Source organism: Puma concolor, chromosome B3 (assembly GCF_028749965.1).
Source record: "Puma concolor isolate L17-30 chromosome B3, mPumCon1.1.hap2, whole genome shotgun sequence".
NCBI lineage: Eukaryota > Metazoa > Chordata > Mammalia > Carnivora > Felidae > Puma > Puma concolor.
In genome coordinates, this window is record NC_141672.1 from 95,516,685 (window position 1) to 95,535,801 (window position 19,117).

The 19,117-nt window shown below is 39.9% G+C and overlaps 1 protein-coding gene across 2 annotated transcripts in view; it reads right to left on the reverse strand.

The window, feature by feature from the left end:
- The window catches only part of USP50 (ubiquitin specific peptidase 50), a 41,863-nt gene extending 26,090 nt beyond the window's left edge, over nucleotides 1-15,773 (reverse strand). The window contains exons 1-6 of one of the 2 annotated variants that reach the window (XM_086710667.1): nucleotides 15,538-15,773; nucleotides 13,577-13,766; nucleotides 13,135-13,330; nucleotides 11,306-11,512; nucleotides 9,909-10,051; nucleotides 3,013-3,145 (exon numbers count right to left, since the gene is read on the reverse strand). In XM_086710667.1, the coding sequence (XP_086566793.1) occupies nucleotides 3,013-3,145; nucleotides 9,909-10,051; nucleotides 11,306-11,512; nucleotides 13,135-13,330; nucleotides 13,577-13,662 (765 nt within the window). In that variant the 5' untranslated portion in view covers nucleotides 13,663-13,766; nucleotides 15,538-15,773. Of the gene's footprint in view, nucleotides 1-3,012; nucleotides 3,146-9,908; nucleotides 10,052-11,305; nucleotides 11,513-13,134; nucleotides 13,331-13,576; nucleotides 13,772-15,537 lie in introns of both variants that reach the window. The other variant, XM_025919615.2, reaches the window with a different exon arrangement.
- Between the last annotated feature and the right edge of the window lie 3,344 nt (nucleotides 15,774-19,117).

A 19,117-nucleotide genomic window follows, 5' to 3' on the forward strand; every position in this document is an offset into this window, starting at 1 on the left:
CGTGGCATTTTCACACAATAGAATACTATACAGCAATGAGAACCAACAACTACAGTGCACAAAATATGAATGAATTCTGCAGAATTTTTAGTGGAAAGAGCCAGACACAAAAAGTGTACCTGCTGTATTATCTTGTTTGTTTTTAAAATTTTTTAAAATCTTTATTTTTGACAGAGAAAACGCGACTGGGGGAGGAACACACAGAAAGGGAGAAGACACAGAATCAGAAGCAGGCTCCAGGCTCCGAGCTGTCAGTGCAAAGCCTGATGTGGGGCTGGAACTCAACGACGTGCCAGATTATGACCTGAGCCGAAGTTGGACACTCAGGTGACTGAGCTATCCAGGTGCCCCTACGGTATTTTATTCTTAGCATTGGTGGAGGATAATGTGAATGCTTATTATATTGTCTCTCCTGTGCCTGAAATATTTCAAAATCTCAAAAATAGTCTTTCTAAAAACTTCAAGAGGGTTGAAGGAAGTAAACACTGTTAGCATGTTTACTACTTTCAAATATTGGGAGGGACATCATGTATAAGAAAGAAAAAACTTGGGACGAATGGAAGAAATTATGAGGAGGAAGGCAGACTTTTATGAACTATCAGAGGCAACATGAAATAGTGGCAAGATCAGAACTGTCTGGAGCCAGCCCGCCTCACTTCAGATCTTGGCTCTGTCTTCTTAGGCTGTATGATTGGGGCAGTTTATTTAACCCTACTGTTCTGTTTCCCATCCTGTAAAAGGGGGATAATAATAGTCCTTACCTCACAGGGCTATAGAAGGACTAAAGGATATTTGCAAAGTGTTGAGAACAGTGCCAGGTACATAACAGGCACTATACATTTGTAAAGTAAGTCAAAACAAATCTGACAAATAAAGAGCCTGCCTTGCAAAGCAGTAAGCTCTTCAAGGGCTTGTGCAAAGGCTGGAAAAATCTCAATTAAGGATGATGTAGAGGTATCCATTTCTGGTCTAGAGAAGTACTTCTCAAACTTCCATAGGCATTTGAATCACATAGGGATCTTGCTAAAATGCATGTTCTGAGTCACTAAGTCTGGGGTGAGCCTGAGATTCTTTATATCTGAAAGTCACGCTAATGCTGCAGGGCTTCCGAGAACAACAGCTTTAGGAACAGAGCTCTAAATGGCCTTTCCCTGTGGCCATACATCATAGTTACAAAGATGCTTAGTTCTTACTTCTGATCAGTCATCAATTTCCAGTAAATTCTAAATATATTTGTCTTTCAAAAGCAACTTTTGGCCCCTCAGTTAACAATTTGTATTTTTCTTTAAATGTTTATTTGGGAGGGGGGGTGCGGATAGGGGCAGAGAGAGAAGGAGACAGAGGATCTGAAGCAGGCTCCAGGCTCTGCACTGACAGCAGTGAGCCTGACACAGGCTTCGAACTCCCCAACCATGAGATCATGACCCGAGCTAAAGTCAGACACTCAACTGACTGAGCCACCCAGGAACCCCTTAACTAATAGTAATTTAAACACTAGAAGGCCTACCAATTTATAGGAGGTTTGGGGCAAATCTTTTCATACAAATTTGTATCTTCTCATAATGTTGATAATTATGTACTCTTTTACAAATTCAGCTGACTTTGGATTTTCATAAAGAACAAATGCTTATAATGAGAAATTTAAACAGTAAAATATAGGGGAGGCAGTTCCTATATCATTCTGGAATTCACAGTAGAAGCTATATTTGATCTGATAGAGGATGGCACTTTAGATTTCCAGTAGGGAAATAAAAGAAAGAAAACCACATGTGAGAGCAGGATAGATAAGAAAGAAGGAGACTGTCAAGGCTTAAACTAAGAAAAAATGGGGGCACGTGGGTGTCTCAGTCAGCTAAGCATCTGACTTTGGCTCAGGTCATGGTCTCGCAGTTCATGGGTTCAAGCCCGGCATTGGTCTCTGTGCTGACAGCTTGGAGCTTGGAGCCTGCTTTGGATTGATTCTGTGTCTCCCTCTCTCTGACTCTCCCCTACTTGTACTCGTTCTCTCTCTCTCAAAAAATCAATAAACATTTAAAAATATTTTTAAAAAAGAAACAAGGATCATTTTTTAAAGGTTGGAGGTATGGTTCTGAGAGGTTAAACAGGTTAAAAAGTGGGATGGACATTTTATAATGTATTAATTCAACAAGCTCAATAGGAGAATTAGTTGTCTGTGTATCAGAGGACCCTGGTGAAGCATAGTGGGCTCTGCTGGGAGCTCTTTGATGCACTCTGGGCCCAGCTGCCCCGCCCCCCCCAGGTTCAAGGGGAAACCAGGGTGTGTGATCCAGAAGAGAAACCCAGAGAATGGCTTGGTGCCTGGGGATGGTAGACATTGTAGGAAGCTCTGGATGATTTGGTCTGAATTATACTCCACACTTTCCTTCCTTCAGGGAATCCTCAGTGACAGTTGACTTAGAGCCAAAGGGAACCCCTAGAGTTTCCTGAGGACTGGATATCTATAGACTGGCTATAGAGTGTCTCATGAATATTCAACACAAAGCTGCTGAAACTAACTTCTGCTGCCCCACAGCCCAACCTGCAAGTATCCCCAGATCTGAACTAGCCAATGAGTGGGGGGAAAGCCAGCAGGCAATGGACAGGACATTTTATTCTGTCATTATTCTACTGTTCTAAGTCAAAGCAAAAAGTTCCAGGCTCTGTATTTTGCTTTAAAAAGAAGAATATAGGAGAAGTGAGGGAAAGATAAGAGTAGGCATTCAAGGGATGCCTGGGTTAAGTGTCCAACTTTAGCTCAGGTCATGATCTCACAGTTTGTGAGTTTGAGCCCCACATCGGGCTCTGTGGTGAAAGCTCAGATGTGCTCAGATTCTGTGACTCCCTCTTTCTCTCTGCCTCTCCCCGGCTCACTCTTGTGCTCCTCTCTCTCTCTCTGTCTCAACAGTAAATGTTAAAAAAAATAAAATAAAAAAGAATAGGCATTCGAGTAGATAATTCTATAATTTTCTTTAAATGTGTGTTATTTTTAAATAGTTTCAGTATTTTACTCACCACAACCGCACAGAGGTTATATTTAGGGTGTTTCCGAAAAACTGGACAAATATAAGGACTAAGGTCCAAGTTTGTGAGTGGATAATGAATATCTGTCCTCAGTTTTCTTTTCATTGTACCCAGAATGTCAAATCTGGAGAGAGAATAAATGTGCAAAATACAAAGTAAGTTTGTCAATGACTCATTAGTGAAGTCTACATACCTTGGTAAATTCCAAGTACAGTTAAAAGTAATTTCTTACAAAGGTAATTTGGCACAGACCTGTACATAATTTTCCTTATGTATGTATACTTATAATCTCCACATTCCTTAGTGTCACCAGAACTGACACTGGTTGGGCCAGAGGTATGAGTCAGAGGGTAAGACATTACAGAATCAATCCAGTGAGAAGGCAACAGGGAAAAAGCCAGGCTTGACATCAGGGAGTAGAAATGACCTTGACTGACTCAGCTTTTCCTTATCTTGATTTTAGCACATGTTGTCTTGGCAATGCCCTTTTCCCAGCTCTGAGGTTTGTTTTTTTAATGTTTATTTTTGAGGGGGGGGGGAGCATGAGCGTGGGGCACTGGGTGGGGGTGGGTAGCGGTGGCAGACACAGAGGAAAACATAGAATCTGAAGCAAGCTCCACGCTAATCAAGTTGTCAGCACAGAGCCCAACATGGGGCTCAAACCCATGAACCATGAGATCATGACTTGAGCCAAAGTCAGACACTTAAACAACTGAGCCACTCAGGCACCTCTCCAGCTCTGAAGGTTTTTTGTTTTTTGTTTTTAATGTGTATTTATTTTAGAGAGAGCACGTGAGCAGGGGAGGGGCAGAGAAAGAGAGAGAGAGAGAGAGAGAATCAGAAGCAGGCTCCAGTCACTGAGCTGTCAGCACAGAGCCTGACATGGGGCCCAAACACACGAACTGTGAGATCGTGACCTGAGCTGATGTCGGACAATTAACAAACTGAGCCACCCAGGCACCCCTCTGAGGTTTTAATGTATCTTTAGTAAGATAAAATTTTCTGCGAATCTTGTCACATTCTCGAATTGTTATATAGATCAGCAGTTCCCAAATTTGAACTCCTATCAGCATCACTGGAGTTTTTTCAAAAATTATGTTTATTTTAGAAAAATGGCTGATTTAGGCCTGGGGCAGGAAAATTATTGCATGACCATGCTTATGTACCATAGCAAAAGAAAGGAAGATTTATACCCATATAAAAACCTATATGCTAATGTTTATAGCAGCTATATTCATATCTGCCACAAATTGCTATCAGCCCAAACGTTCATCAACTGATGAATGAATAAACAATTGTGATACATTCACGAAAGGGAATACTACACAGCAAGACAAAGGAAAGATCCACTAACTGATGCCACGACACGAATTCATCTCAGAAACATTATGTTAAGTGAAAGAAGCGGAACTCAAAAACGAAACAAAAAAACAAAAACAAAAACAAAAACAAAAAACAAAACCACACATGGTATAACACAGGACATTCTGGAAAAGGCAAAACTATAAAGACAGAAATCTGATCAGACGATTCCAGAGGCTGAGGGTAGGAGAAAGGGTGGATTATAAGAAAATGTTTTGGGGTGACAGACGTACTCTGTATGTTGGCTGTGATGGTTTACATGACTGCATGTATTTGTCAAAATTCATAGAACTGTATCCCTAAAATGGATACATTTTATACTTGCAATTATACTTTAATAAACCTAAACTAACTAATGGGCTCAGAGGAACAGGCTTGAAGGGTCTCCCACTCGTCAATTTTGTGTGTGTGTGTTTTTTAAATATATGAAATTTATTGTCAAATTGGTTTCCATTAAACACCCAGTGCTCATCCCAAAAGATGCCCTCTTCAATACCCATCACCCACCCTCCCTTCCCTCCCACCCCCCATCAGCCCTCAGTTTGTTCTCCTTTTTTTAAGAGTCTGTTATGCTTTGGCTCTCTCCCACTCTAACCTCTCTCTTTTTTTTTTTTTTTTCCTTCCCCTCCCCATGGGTTCCTGTTAAGTTTCTCAGGATCCACATAAGAGTGAAAACATGTGGTATTTTCTTTCTCTGTATGGCTTATTTCACTTAGCATCACACTCTCCAGTTCCGTCCACGTTGCTACAAAGGGCCATATTTCATTCTTTTTCATTGCCACGTAGTACTCCATTGTGTATATAAACCACAATTTCTTTATCCATTCATCAGTTGATGGACATTTAGGCTCTTTCCATAATTTGGCTATTGTTGAGAGTGCTGCTATAAACATTGGGGTACAAGTGCCCCTATGCATCAGTACTCCTGTATCCCTTGGGTAAATTCCTAGCAGTGCTACTGCTGGGTCATAGGGTAGGTCTATTTTTAATTTTTTGAGGAACCTCCACACTGTTTTCCAGAGTGGCTGCACCAGTTTGCATTCCCACCAACAGTGCAAGAGGGTTCCTACTTCTCCACATCCTCTCCAGCATCTATAGTCTCCTGATTTGTTCATTTTGGCCCCTCTGACTGGCATGAGGTGATATCTGAGGGTGGTTCTGATTTGTATTTCTCTGATGAGGAGCAACATTGAGCATCTTTTCATGTGCCTCTTGGCCATCCAGATGTCTTCTTTAGAGAAGTGTCTCTTCATGTTTTCTGCCAATTTCTTCACTGGATTACTGGTTTTTCAGGTGTGGAGTTTGGTGAGCTCTGTATAGATTTTGGATACTAGCCCTTTGTCCGATAGGTCATTTGCAAATATCTTTTCCCATTCCGTTGGTTGCCTTTTAGTTCTGTTGATTGTTTCCTTTGCTGTGCAGAAGCTTTTTATCTTCATGAGGTCCCAAGAGTTCCTTTTTGCTTTTAATTCCCTTGCCTTTGGGGTGTGTCAAGTAAGAAATTGCTGCAGCTGAGGTCAGAGAGGTCTTTTCCTGTTTTCTCCTCTAGGGTTTTGATGGTTTCCTGTCTCACATTCAGGTCCTTTATCCATTTTGAGTTTATTTTTCTGAATGGTGTGAGAAAGTGGTCTAGTTTCATCCTTCTGCATGTTGCTGTCCAGTTCTCCCAGCACCATTTGTTAAAGAGACTGTCTTTTTTCCATTGGATGTTCTTTCCTGCTTTGTCAAAGATTAGTTGGCCATCCTTCTGTGGGTCTAGTTCTGGGGTTTCTATTCTATTCCATTGGTCTATGTGCCTGTTTTTGTGCCAATACCATGCTGTCTTGATGATTACAGCTTTGTAGTAGAGGCTAAAGTCTGGGATTGTGATGCCTCCTGCTTTGGTCTTCTTCTTCAAAATTACTTTGGCTATTTGGGGCCTTTTGTGGTTCCATACAAATTTTAGGATTGCTTGTTCTGGCTTCGAGAAGAATGCTGGTGCGATTTTGATTGGGATTGCATTGACTGTGTAGATAGCTTTGGGTAGTATTGACATTTTGACAATATTTATTCTTCCAACCCATGAGCACGGAATGTTTTTCCATTTCTTTATAGCTTCTTCAATTTCCTTCATAAGCTTTCTATAGTTTTCAGCATACAGATCTTTTACATCTTTGGTTAGGTTTATTCCTAGGTATTTTATGCTTCTTGGTGCAATTGTGAATGGGATCAGTTTCTTTATTTGTCTTTCTGTTGCTTCATTATTAGTGTATTAAGAATGCAACTGATTTCTGTACATTGATTTTGTATCCTGCGACTTGGCTGAATTCATGCATCAGTTCTAGCAGACTTTGGTGGAGTCTCTCGGGTTTTCCATGTAGAATATCATGTCATCTGCAAAAAGTGAAAGCTTGACTTCATCTTTGCCAATTTTGATGTCTTTGATTTCCCTTTGTTGTCTCATTGCTGATGCTAGCTCTTCCAACACTATGTTAAACAACAGTGGTGAGAGTGGACATCCCTGTCGTGTTCCTGATCTCAGGGGGAAAGCTCTCAGTTTTTCCCCATTGAGGATGATGTTAGCTGTGGGCTTTTCTTAAATGGCTTTTATGATGTTTAAGTATGTTTTTTCTATCCCGACTTTCTCGAGGGTTTTTATTAAGAAAGGATGCTGAATTTTGTCAAATGCTTTTTCTGCATCGATTGACAGGATCCTATGGTTCTTTTCTTTTCTTTTATTAATGTGATGTATCACGTTGATTGATTTGCAAATGTTGAACCAGCCCTGCAGCCCAGGAATGAATCCCACTTGATCATGGTGAATAATTCTTTTTATATGCTGTTGAATTCGATTTGCTAGTCTTATTGAGAATTTTTGCATCCATATTCATTAGGGATATTGGCCTGTAGTTCTCTGTTTTTACTGGGTCTCTGTCTGGTTTAGGAATCAAAGTAATACTGCTTCATAGAATGAGTCTGGAAGTTTTCCTTCCCTTTCTATTTTTTGGAATAGCTTGAGAAGGATAGGTATTATCTCTGCTTTCAACGTCTGGTAGAACTCCCCTGGGAAGCCATCTGGTCCTGGACTCTTATTTGTTGGGAGATTTTTGATAACCAATTCAATTTCTTCGCTGGTTATGGGTCTGTTCAAGCTTTCTATTTCCTCCTGATTGAGTTTTGGAAGTGTGTGGGTGTTTAGGAATTTGTCCATTTCTTCCAGGTTGTCCAGTTTGCTGGCATATAGTTTTTCATAGTATTCCCTGATAATTGCTTGTATTTCTGAGGGATTGGTTGTAATAATTCCATTTTCATTCGTGATGTTATCTATTTGGGACATCTCCCTTTTCTTTTTGAGAAGCCTGGCTAGAGGTTTATCAATTTTGTTTGTTTTTTCAAAAAACCAACTCTTGGTTTCATTGATCTGCTCTACAGTTTTTTAAGATTCTTTATTGTTTATTTCTGCTCTGATCTTTATTATTTCTCTTCCTCTGCTGGGTTTACCCACTGGTCAATTTTGAAAAATTTAAACATCAAGAAGAATGATGATAGTAATGATATTGAGCACATGGAGTTTAAAAATATCCAGGAGTCCAGAGTTATGCTAATTACAGAGGGAAACTATACCTTTAAATGGTGGGATATTATAGTCACTACTGTATCTAAGGATCAAACATAACGTCACCAACAGTGGGCCAAACTTTGATGATGTGCCTCCTGATGTAATGTGGTAACAAGTATAGAAAGTCATCTGGGCTGAATTCTTGCTTAAAAAAAAAAAAAAAAAAGTTTAGCTTGAGCCTCACTTGGATCAGCTGGAGGGAGAAGGCACTAGATTCTTCTTTCGAACCTCTCAGAAAGGAATGCAGCCTTACAGACAGTTTGATTTTAGCCTTCTAAGACCCACGTTAGCCTTCTAACTACAAAACTATAAGGCGACCACTACAAACATTAAAATGCCAAGATTGCTAGGAAAATAGAATAGGAGGATCTCAAGCTCACTTCGTTCCCTGGTCCCATTGGAGCAACTAAGTCAGAAAATGACCCGAAGCCTGGCATTATAGACTTTCCACAGTTAATCATAGAGAGGAGGCCACATGGAAAAGGGTAAGAGGGGCAGAGTCCCAGTGGGGAACCAAACTTTCCAGGAAACTAACCACACAGGGGAGAGACACCACATGCATGTAGGCAGAGGAGCAGACCCCACAGCAGGCACCCTGGACACAGGGACCTGCACTGGAAAGAGTCACCATAATATCTGGCTTTGAAAACAAAACAAAAAGCCAATCTACTGAATGGGAGAAGATATTTGTATAGGTAATATGTCCAATAAGGGCTTAGTATCCAAAATATATAAAGAATGGATAACTCAACACCAAAAAACAAATAAGAAAAAACTGAGCCTGGCTGGCTCAGTCAGTGGAACATGCGACTCTTGATCTCAGAGTCGTGAGCTCAAGCCCCACACTGGGGGTAGAATTTACTTAAAGACGAAACAAACAAAAACCAATAATCCAATTAAAAATGGGCAGAGGACCTACATCTCTCCAAAGAAGATATATATCAAAACCACAAGGAGATAGCACCTCACACCTGTCAGAATAACTAAAATCAAAAAGATAAGAAACCAGTGTTGGCAAGGATGTGGACAAGAAGGAACCCTCGTATAGTGTTGGTCAGAAGGCAAACTGGCATAAACACTATGGAAAAAAATTAAAGATAGAATTTTTAATTCTCAAAATTAAATTTTAATTTAAAATTTTAAATTTAAAAAAATTTAAGAAACCTTAAAATTCAAAAATTCAAAAAATTAAAAATAGAATTACCATATGGTCCAATAATTTCACTATTGGGTATTTACCCAAAGAATACAAAAACATTAATTTGAAAAAGATACACACACCCCTATATTTATTGCAGCATTATTTATAATAGCTAAGATATGGAAGCAATCCAAGTGTCCATCAATAGATGAATGGATAAAGAAGTTGTATATATCTACAAGGATTATTACTCAACCATAAAAAGGAACAAAAGCTTGCCATCTGCAACAACACGGATGGATCTAGAGGGGATGATGCTAAATGAAGTAAGTCAGAGAAAAACAAATACCCTATGATTTCCCTCCGTGTAGAATTTAAGGAACAAAACCAACAAAGAAAAAGAGACAAAAAAAACCACATCAGACTCAAATACAGAGAACCAGCTGTTACCAGAGAGGAAGTTGATGGAGGGATGGGTGCAATGGGTCAAGGGGATCAGAAATACTTATCGTGATGAGCACTGACCAACATATAATATAGAATTGCTGAATCCTTATATGGTACACCTGAAACTAATCTAACACTGCAGGTTAGAGTTCAATAAAAAAGGTTAAAATGGCAGATTTTATGTTACATATATTTTATCACAAATTTTTAAAAGTTTGTAATGTAATATACTGAATAGCACTGAATCACACACTTTAAATGGTTATATTGCATGGTTGTCAATTCTGTCTCCATAAAGCCTTTAAAAAAAATCTGTTCACAAAATGTCAAAATCCATACCTTTTTAAGTGAAAGATAATTACTTTTGGTGCTTTGGAAATACTGGCCCTCACTGCTGTTTCTTGCTTGGTTTCACAGAAGGAACAGTGGATTTGGTTATGCCAGGTCAGTGTATCTTGTTGAAAAAAACACTGGAGACAGTCCTGTTGAGGAAAAAAAGCACTGGGTAACCAAACTGGATGGACCACAGCCAGGCTCTCTGTTTTCAGAAGAACTTTGCAAGAGTTGTAGAAATGTAATCCTCAGCACTTTCCTCAAAGTCAACATATCCAGGAGGTACCAGTGTCTCAAGCTGCTGCCTGGATAGGTGCAAAATCTACCCGACAAAGGAAATGCTTCTTTCTTGCTTAGTTACTGAAATGGATCCAAGTGCCCATCTCACTTCCAATCTCTGGATCTGCATTTTAACCTTTCTGGTTTATAACAGAATAATACTGACTGTGCAAATTCCACTAAGCAAGTCAGGCAGCTGTTTTATGTGATTCATCTCATCACAAAAGTGATCTGGAGACTGAAAAATTACACTGCCCACTGTTTTGGATAATAAAGACCACAGAACACCCCGAATTAGATCCCATGCCCACCGGGGCCACCCTCAATGGAACCGGCACCCCTGCTCTGCAAACCATTAACCTAAAGAGAAAGATGAGCAGATTCTCTTTTCAGCAGACTTGCCAGCACCTCATTTAGAGTCTTCAAAATCTGTTTCCAGTAATCTTTAGCAGTTTGATCTGAGAACAAAGCCCAGTTCTAAGTAAGTGGTAGGATTCTGTTCTCCAATTTGGTATGTGAAAACTTTTAGCAATAAATGTGCTTTCATAATTTAGGTAGAAAAAAAATAAATGTGTATTTTTCTGCAAGGGAATGTATTCGTCCCTGCCTTCTAGCTGTCCCCTGCTTTCTATCACTATCCTTCCCCCTACCGTTTACAGATTAATTTTTGGTATTATGGTGAAGAAAATTCAAAAGGTAAACTAAGGCACTATATTCCATTCTATCTTTCCAACATATGCCACACAGCTTCCGTCCAAACACAAGAACTCAAAACCAAGTCAGAATCTTCTATATATAGTTACCAACCTGGATCTACAGACCTCAAGGGTGAGGAAGGGTCACAAAATTTTTGCAAGAATGTATGAATTCCCTATATGCACCAAGCCATCTCAGCAGAATGAATAAACCCTACCTGTCATTCCAATTTCACAACGAGGCTGTTTTATTGAGTACATTGGGAAATACAACTGAATTCATGCTAACTTTTGGCTGTATGTCACTTTCCTATCAAATGTTGTCATCATGGGCTTCCAATTTGTTTTAACTTACAAAGCAGCCCCCATCATAATAGAAAATGTAGGCAACAGCCCTGAGAAGTGGGATCCAGGAGGAACCACACCTACCTGAAGAGAGCACTTGTAATCGGATGGAATGGGGAGGCAAAGAATGGTGAAGACTTCATTCTTGTAGGTGCAGTTCTCACACTTCAAACACATGATGCTATAGTTGAGCTGCCCTTCAAACAGCTGGGTGATGATGGAGACCTCATTGGCAATTGTCTTCCTGCAGCACCTTGGAATAGATCCTTTTTCATATGATTTTCGATGGCACTGAGTCAAGGAACAAATTAGCCCTGAATCAACTACTGGTTATTTGAAAAAAAAAAAAAAGTTTTTAATACAATGACTTGATTTTTTTCTATCACAATGATACATTGCTACCAAAAACCACTTAGTTTTGGATTCCGACAATAGAGTAAGCTCTTCTTAAGAGTATCTATTAGGTGTGATATCTGATAATTCAGTTATTTTCCTCATAAATGACACCTAGCAATGATGACTCCCTACCCCTGGTAAGACACATGGCCGTGCCCCAGAAGCTGACAGCCTACAAAAGTATGAGACAGGGTCTGGGGGACAGTACTTCTTGGGAAGAGGGTAAGGAAGCTTGCGAACTAGCTTTCAGTCATGCAAACTGATATAAAGGTAAAATAAAGAAATTGACCTCTTCTCCAGCCCCTTCAGATTATGGCAGCCTGATTTAACTAACCTTACAGCCCAATTTGAATCTAGCTCATACTGAGAAGTAGCATTTCTGGGAGCACAGCCTGACTTGTTAGCAGTTTTAGGGCCTCAGTAGAATATACCTTTGGAAGATGCATTGACTCCACGGCCAGCTTCACTTCAGAGCTGCGCGCGCTGCTCTCCTTTGCCTTGCTGCTTTTATTACGCCCTGCTGCCAAGGTCTTCTACCTGATGGTAATTTAATGTCCCTAATTCCAACTTTGGGCTCGGGAACAAGAATGCTATTTATTTCAGATTGGCTGCAGATGAGGACCTAAGTGATTTTACTGACCACCACCCTCCCCTCTGTCAAAAAAAAAAAAAAAAAGTGCCGCCAGGTATATCTTATTAGAAAAAATGAAAAAAGGAACTGAGGATTGCAGATGAGAGTGATTAATGGCTATAGTTTGTGATCTCTGATATTAAGTATTTCTTTAATGTTAAGGATATTAACTTTGAAGTAAGCTAACGCCGGCACAAGGACACTGCATAAAACCAAGGACCTATCTTTGTGGAGTATGCGTCTCAGATCAAGGCTGAAGGCAGTGGGTCTCACAGATAAGGGCAAAACCCTTCGTTACTGGCGATCTCATGTTTTATTAAATGTATGTCCTGATCCAGTAAATAACTCTGGTTTGGAATGCTTGGCATGAAGATGAAACAGCAGTATTTAGATCTTTTAATTCCGAGCTTAACATTTTCTTGGGTTTGTAGTTACCAAGAACACGTACTTTAAGTTGTAAAGCTCTATATGTTATACCTCATGAGGACTATATTTGTATAAAAATGCAATTTTCACTTTAGAAAACTAGTCCGTGCAGATGTTATTTGCAAAGGGAACCGATTAGCGTTTCCCGCACCTGCTGATCACTGGAAACACCAAGTGAGCTTTACTAAAGGACAGCCCGAGAAGTTTTAATTCAATAACGCTGGAGTGAGGGTCTTAGAATCTGTGGTGTAAAACTCTTCCCAGGTGATTCTGATGATTCACTAAGTTTGGTAAATACAGACCAATTCAAACACTAACTTGAACGTCCCCCTACACATCCCCCAGCACCTGTGCTCAACACAGAGTGGGCAATATTGACAGAAGAAATGAAAGAATGAAAAATGAAAGTAGCCCATAGAGCTGAGGTCTACCTTATTTCAAGTCCATTGATGTCACTTACCTTTTTCAGAGACTCATGAAGCTCATTCAGTACATAAATCAAGAATTCCTGGGCATCTTGTTGCGTTTTTTTCATGAATGCTGGGTAGAGGTTGCCAAAAGCTGACCGAAATATTTCTGGCGAGACGCATTCTGAGTCTCCAAGCCACATATCTGTCATCACGTAGGCAAACGCAGTGGCAACCTCACTGCAATCCCTTGGAAGAAGGAAGGAGAATATTTCTGGCTGATTTAATGAAAGGAAAGCACCTAAAAACTCAAGCATACGTGGCATCAGACTGAAAACAAAGCTCTGTTCTTGGTTGAACTTCCGGTCTCTGGGGCTCTGTGGCCTCTACTGACTTGTTTAGCCCTCATTAGGGACTTCAGAGGGCTCCCTCCCTCACCTCCCCTTGGGGAAGCAGGGGGCGGGGGCTGGGCGGCAGAGAACGCAAATGGCTTACTTTTGAAGAGCAGTAATGTACTTTCCTGAGAGAAAGTATTCCACCAGCGGTGAAATGCTGCAGAGACACTGGAGAATGGCGTTCATGTAACACGTGTTGCCCAAGTTCCGCAGGCCTGTCACTCCCTGGGAATGGGGCTGGTTCTCCTCCACCTCCTTGACTGGAGAGCTGTCATAGTGATCTGTGCACTCTGCGCTGTGTTGGGGCCATGCAGAGAGAAATGAGAGCATTTTGAGGGTATAAAATATGTGAAAGTGACAACAAATCACTCTCAAGCTCATGATACAAAGAAGAGTCCTCAATGAGACTTCTATCAAATACATTCCCTACCCAGAAAAGAAGTACTCAAACTCAAGGTCTAAAATTGCATTACTTATTCTGGAACTCTGAACAGTGCCTGCAGCCAAATAAAGGGAGGTAGAAGATTCTTCCTGAAACCAGATCAAGAGGACAGAAATAACGGCCTTTCAGAGACCTAGAATTGCTTGGCTAAAACTGCACTTTCACTCTGAATACCAAAGTATTTCTTTTTTTTTTTTTTCCTCTCTGGGCCAAATAATTTAATGATTTGTAGTAACAATAATGGCAATAGATAGTAGTTAATAAAAACAATAGCTATCATGTATTGAGCCTCGCCAGTTGTTAATATGCATTTTCCCATTTAATCCTTTCTATGGGGTAGGTATACTTATTTAAAAAAAATTTTTTTTAATGTTTATTTATTTTTGAGAGAGAGACAGGGCATGAGCAGGGGAGGGGCAGAGCAAGAGGGAGACACAGAATCTGAAGCAGGCTCCAGGCTCTGAGCTGTCAGCACAGAGCCCGATGCGGGGCTCAAACTCACCAGCCAGGAGGAGATCATGACCTGAGCCGAGGTCAGATGCTCAACTGAGCCACCCAGGCGCCCCCAGGTGTGCCCTGTTTTTAAATCCTGTTTTACAGAGGAAATATCACATTTAAGTGGTTTAGTCATTTGCCTATGATATAAGTATGTGCAGTGGTATGTGGAGAGAAGGAATACCTATCTACGTACCTACCTACCTGAGTTATTTGGATTTATATATCATATATTAAGAGAGTGTATGTGTACACATACATATATATGGCATATGTACATATTGAGAGCATATACACATGCTAAAGATATCAACATTAAGAGCACATATATGTGTGTATAATATGTATGTGTGTGTATGTATTCATATAAACACACATATACACAGAGAGAGAAAGAGCATAGGCTTTGTAAAGAACAGATCTTAGTTTAAGTCCTGACTCTGCCAGTTTCTAGTTACACAATGTGGGACACTTATATCTGTGTCTCATCTATAAAATAGGATCAATGCTACCATGTAGGGTTGTTGGGAGGATTAGATTAAATGATGTGAGGCACATGGCACAGATTGCATAGTTAATAAGTGGCAACCTAAAAATATTTTTGAACAAGTGACTGATGTAGGCTGTTCCTAACAGTAAGTGTATAGAATTCGAGAATTCATGTGCACAGACAGCCCAGCACAGAGGAGAGAACAGGTTCCCAGGGAGTCCTCCTCTCTCCACACAAGCTTCCTTTTGTAATTTGACTATTGCTCACGGCAGCCCAGCATCTTTGTCCTTTATGATTTTTCTTCCCGTGTACAGTATCTAAAATTGGGTCTCCATGAGACAGTTACCTCACCTCAGTACCTCCATTTACAATTCTGCCAGTTAGAAAAGTGTTCACTATTACATGATGTTCATTTCATGTTTATTGACTGGGGTCATCGGAGGCCCTGGACGGCCCCTCTTTAGGAATATCTATTGCCTAGATATTAAACAACATCTTCCCTTCCTTTTGTGGGCCCTCCACTGGGTCAAACCTGGGGGAACCCTTCCAAAGGTGGCATGTATCCCCGACTCCTTTGACATGCCCCGCCCCCCAAATGAACTTATCGAGAAAGCTATCGTAGATAGTGGCTCACAGGACATAGTAGATACTGAAGTCATCTGCAGGGCAGGGCCGCTCTGAAGCCATTTTAGTGCATCTACGTTGGACTTTCACTTCTATTCAGGGACTACATCTAATCCTTTTAACTTCATTTCTCTGAGCCTGTTACTTTAGCTCTTTTTGTTTGTAATAAACAATTTGTATGTTTCCCTCCCTTTTCAGTAGATGCAAACTGATTTTTATCTGTACTTCAGGTACATTCCAACTTAGATTTTCCATACATCATAATCATTTCCATTCACCCTCAGGATTCTAGCATGTTGCCATGAGATACTGTTACTCAGCTGCTTAAAAACTTTAAAAACATTAGATTTCAGAGAATGAACTGAACATATAAGCTCTATTCCCCCATCACTCAGTTTCTCTTTTGTGTGTGTGTGTGTGTAATATATATCTTATATATTATCTCTTGTGCATGTGTGTGTGTGTAATATATATAAGATACATCATATATATGTATAAGATAGATCATACATATATTATATATATGTATGATCTATCTTATACACATACAGAGAAGATGTGTGTGTGTGTAATATATATCTTATATATCTTATATATTATCTCGTGTGTGTGTATGTAATATATATCTTATATATATATAAGATAAATCATATATATGATAGATCATATATAGATCTAAGATAGATATATATAAGATATATATATGAGGGGCGCCTGGGTGGCGCAGTCGGTTAAGCGTCCGACTTCAACCAGGTCACGATCTCACGGTCTGTGAGTTCGAGCCCCGCGTCGGGCTCTGGGCTGATGGCTCAGAGCCTGGAGCCTGTTTCCGATTCTGTGTCTCCCTCTCTCTCTGCCCCTCGCCCGTTCATGCTCTGTCTCTCTCTGTCCCAAAAATAAATAAACGTTGAAAAAAAAAAATTAAAAAAAAAAAAAAAGATATATATATGATCTAAGATAGATCATATATAAGATATATATATATGATCTATCTTATACACATACACAGAAGATTTACCTCCATAGAGTCCATTATGGCAACTCTGCCTCCTTTTGGTGCCCATCCCCATTCCCAGGGATCACATCACTCCTAGATCCCAAGGGAATATTTCTCACCCTGGGAAGGGAGGCAGTTGGACTTTGCTGCTTCTAAAAATGGATAGCATTGGGATAGACTGGAGTCTTTCTTTTTGTGGTCACCAACTACAGTCCAAAGAGGGTGCAGACATACATATACACCCCACTAAGGCCACCCAGGGCAAATATAAAGTGTTCATCATAGAAGGATTTATAAACTGAGGGGCAGCAAAGCTCACAATCTTCCAAGCTCTCAACCCATTGTCTTCATAGAGAGCCATTCTTAAGAAACCCTTCAGTAGGGGCGCCTGGGTGGCTCAGTCGGTTAAGTGTCCAACTTTGGCTCAGGTCATGATCTTGCAGTTTGTGAGTTCAAGCCCCGCGTCGGGCTCTGTGCTGACAGCTCAGAACCTGCAGCCTGTTTCGGATTCTAGGTCTCCCTCTCTCTCTGACCCTCCCCCGTTCATGCTCTGTCTCTCTCTGTCTCAAAAATAAATAAACGTTAAAAAAAAAAAAAAAAAAAAAAAAGAAAGCCTTCAGTAAAGAGGGACCCACCCCCAACTATGCTCTATCTGGATGAAAAGAGGTCAGAGAGTAGGTGGAACCATGCAACCTGGGTAGGGAAGTGGTCTTGCTAGAAAGAGGACCCTCTGGAGCTCCAAATTTGGTACCAGTTTGTTCTTTTTCTGAGCTAACTCAGAATCTGTGAAGAATGGTGAAGAAAGAGCCTTAGGGCCAATCCAGTTTGTCTTTTCTCAATTCTGCATTAAGTAAAATGAATGAAGTAATAAAATAACAACTTTTCAAAAATGTAAACTTCAGGAAAGATAAAGAAGGCTAAGAACCATAACAGATTAAAAATAAACTGGAGGGGCTCCTGCGTGGTTCAGTCGGTTAAGCGTCAGACTCTTGCTTTCAGCCCAGGTCATGAGCTCATGGTTCATGGGATTGAGCCCTGCGTCGGGCTCTGTGCTGACAGCATGAAGCCTACTTGGGATTCATTCTCTCTCCCTCTCTCTCTCCCTCTCTTTCTCTCTCTCTCTGCCCCACCCCCACTTGTGCTCTCTGTCTCTCAAGTAAATAAACATTAAAAAAAAAAAAAAGAATGATTGTTCTTCAATGTCTGTATATATAAGAGATCTTGGCAATGAGAGATGTTGTGTTTTATGGCTATTTTATATTTGTGGTCTATTTAAAAGGGGTTCATGAAGTCACCTGAGTGGTGATTCCACAGGACTTGAATCCTGTCACTCTGCTCCTTTGGTCAGTGTACTTCTCCCAAATACTTCAGTTTCTCCCCATCAGTGGAGTCTTGTTAAAATTTCATTTTATGATTGATGCTTATAGGTAAAAACACAACACATATTCATATGTTGATATTATATCCAAGGACCTTCCTAAACTCAGTCTATAATTTTTATATAGGTTCTTTGGATTTTCTGTAAACATTCAAGTCATCTGCCAAAAATAAGTCTTACGTTTTCCTTCCCAATCCTAATACTTTTTATTTCCTACCTTGTGAACTAATTAGCACCTCCAGTAAAATGCTGAATAGAAGTGGGGATAGTAGGCATCCTTAGCTCACTCCTGAACTAAGAAGGAAAGCTCTGAATAATTCACCATTATGTATGATGTTTGCTAAAGGCATAGGTTTTTTGGAGAATTGTCATCATGACAGACATTGAGAGTGATGAGGTTCTTCTGTATCTTTTGAGGCAATCATGAGAGTTTTCTTCTTGTAGTCTGCTATGATGATCACATATTAAACCAATCTTCTGTTCCTCAGATAAACTTACCTTGTTAGTGATGTAGTATTTTCACAAATTGCTGGATTCTATTTGTTAATCTTTTGTTCAAGACTTTTGTATCTATGCTCATGAATAAAAGGAGTTTTATGTTAGTGTTCTGTGCTGTGTAACAAGTTATCACAAACTTAGTGGTTTAAAACAACACACATTTTATTATCTTAGTTTCTGGAAGTTGGAGTCCAGACATGGCTTAGCTGGAATCACATGTTGCATTTTGTTGTCATGTCTCTTTAGGTCCTTCATCCTATAATAGTTCTTATGCATCTCCTTGACTTTCAAGAACTTGATACTTTTCAAAATTTCTGGCTAGTTATTTTGAAGAATATCCCTCAGTTTGAGATATTTCCTAAGATTCATACTATGCATTTCTAATATCACAGAAGTAATGCTGTGCTCTTTTTACTGCATTGTACTAGGTGCTACGCATTTTTGATTTGTCTCAATACTTGTGATATTAGCTGTAATCACTCACAAAAAGTGAGGTCTGCCAAGTTTCTCTACTGTAGTTACTATTCCCTTTTGTAATCAGTATTTTGTAGAGAGAACTTTGAGACAATGTAAATGATCCATTCCTTATCAAACTTTCACAAACTAGTTTTAACATTAATTGATGTTGCTTGGCTAGATTAATTATAACTGTGGTGGTTGCCAAATGGTCGTTTTCTAATGCCATTATTCCAACTGCATTCATCAATTGCTACCCTG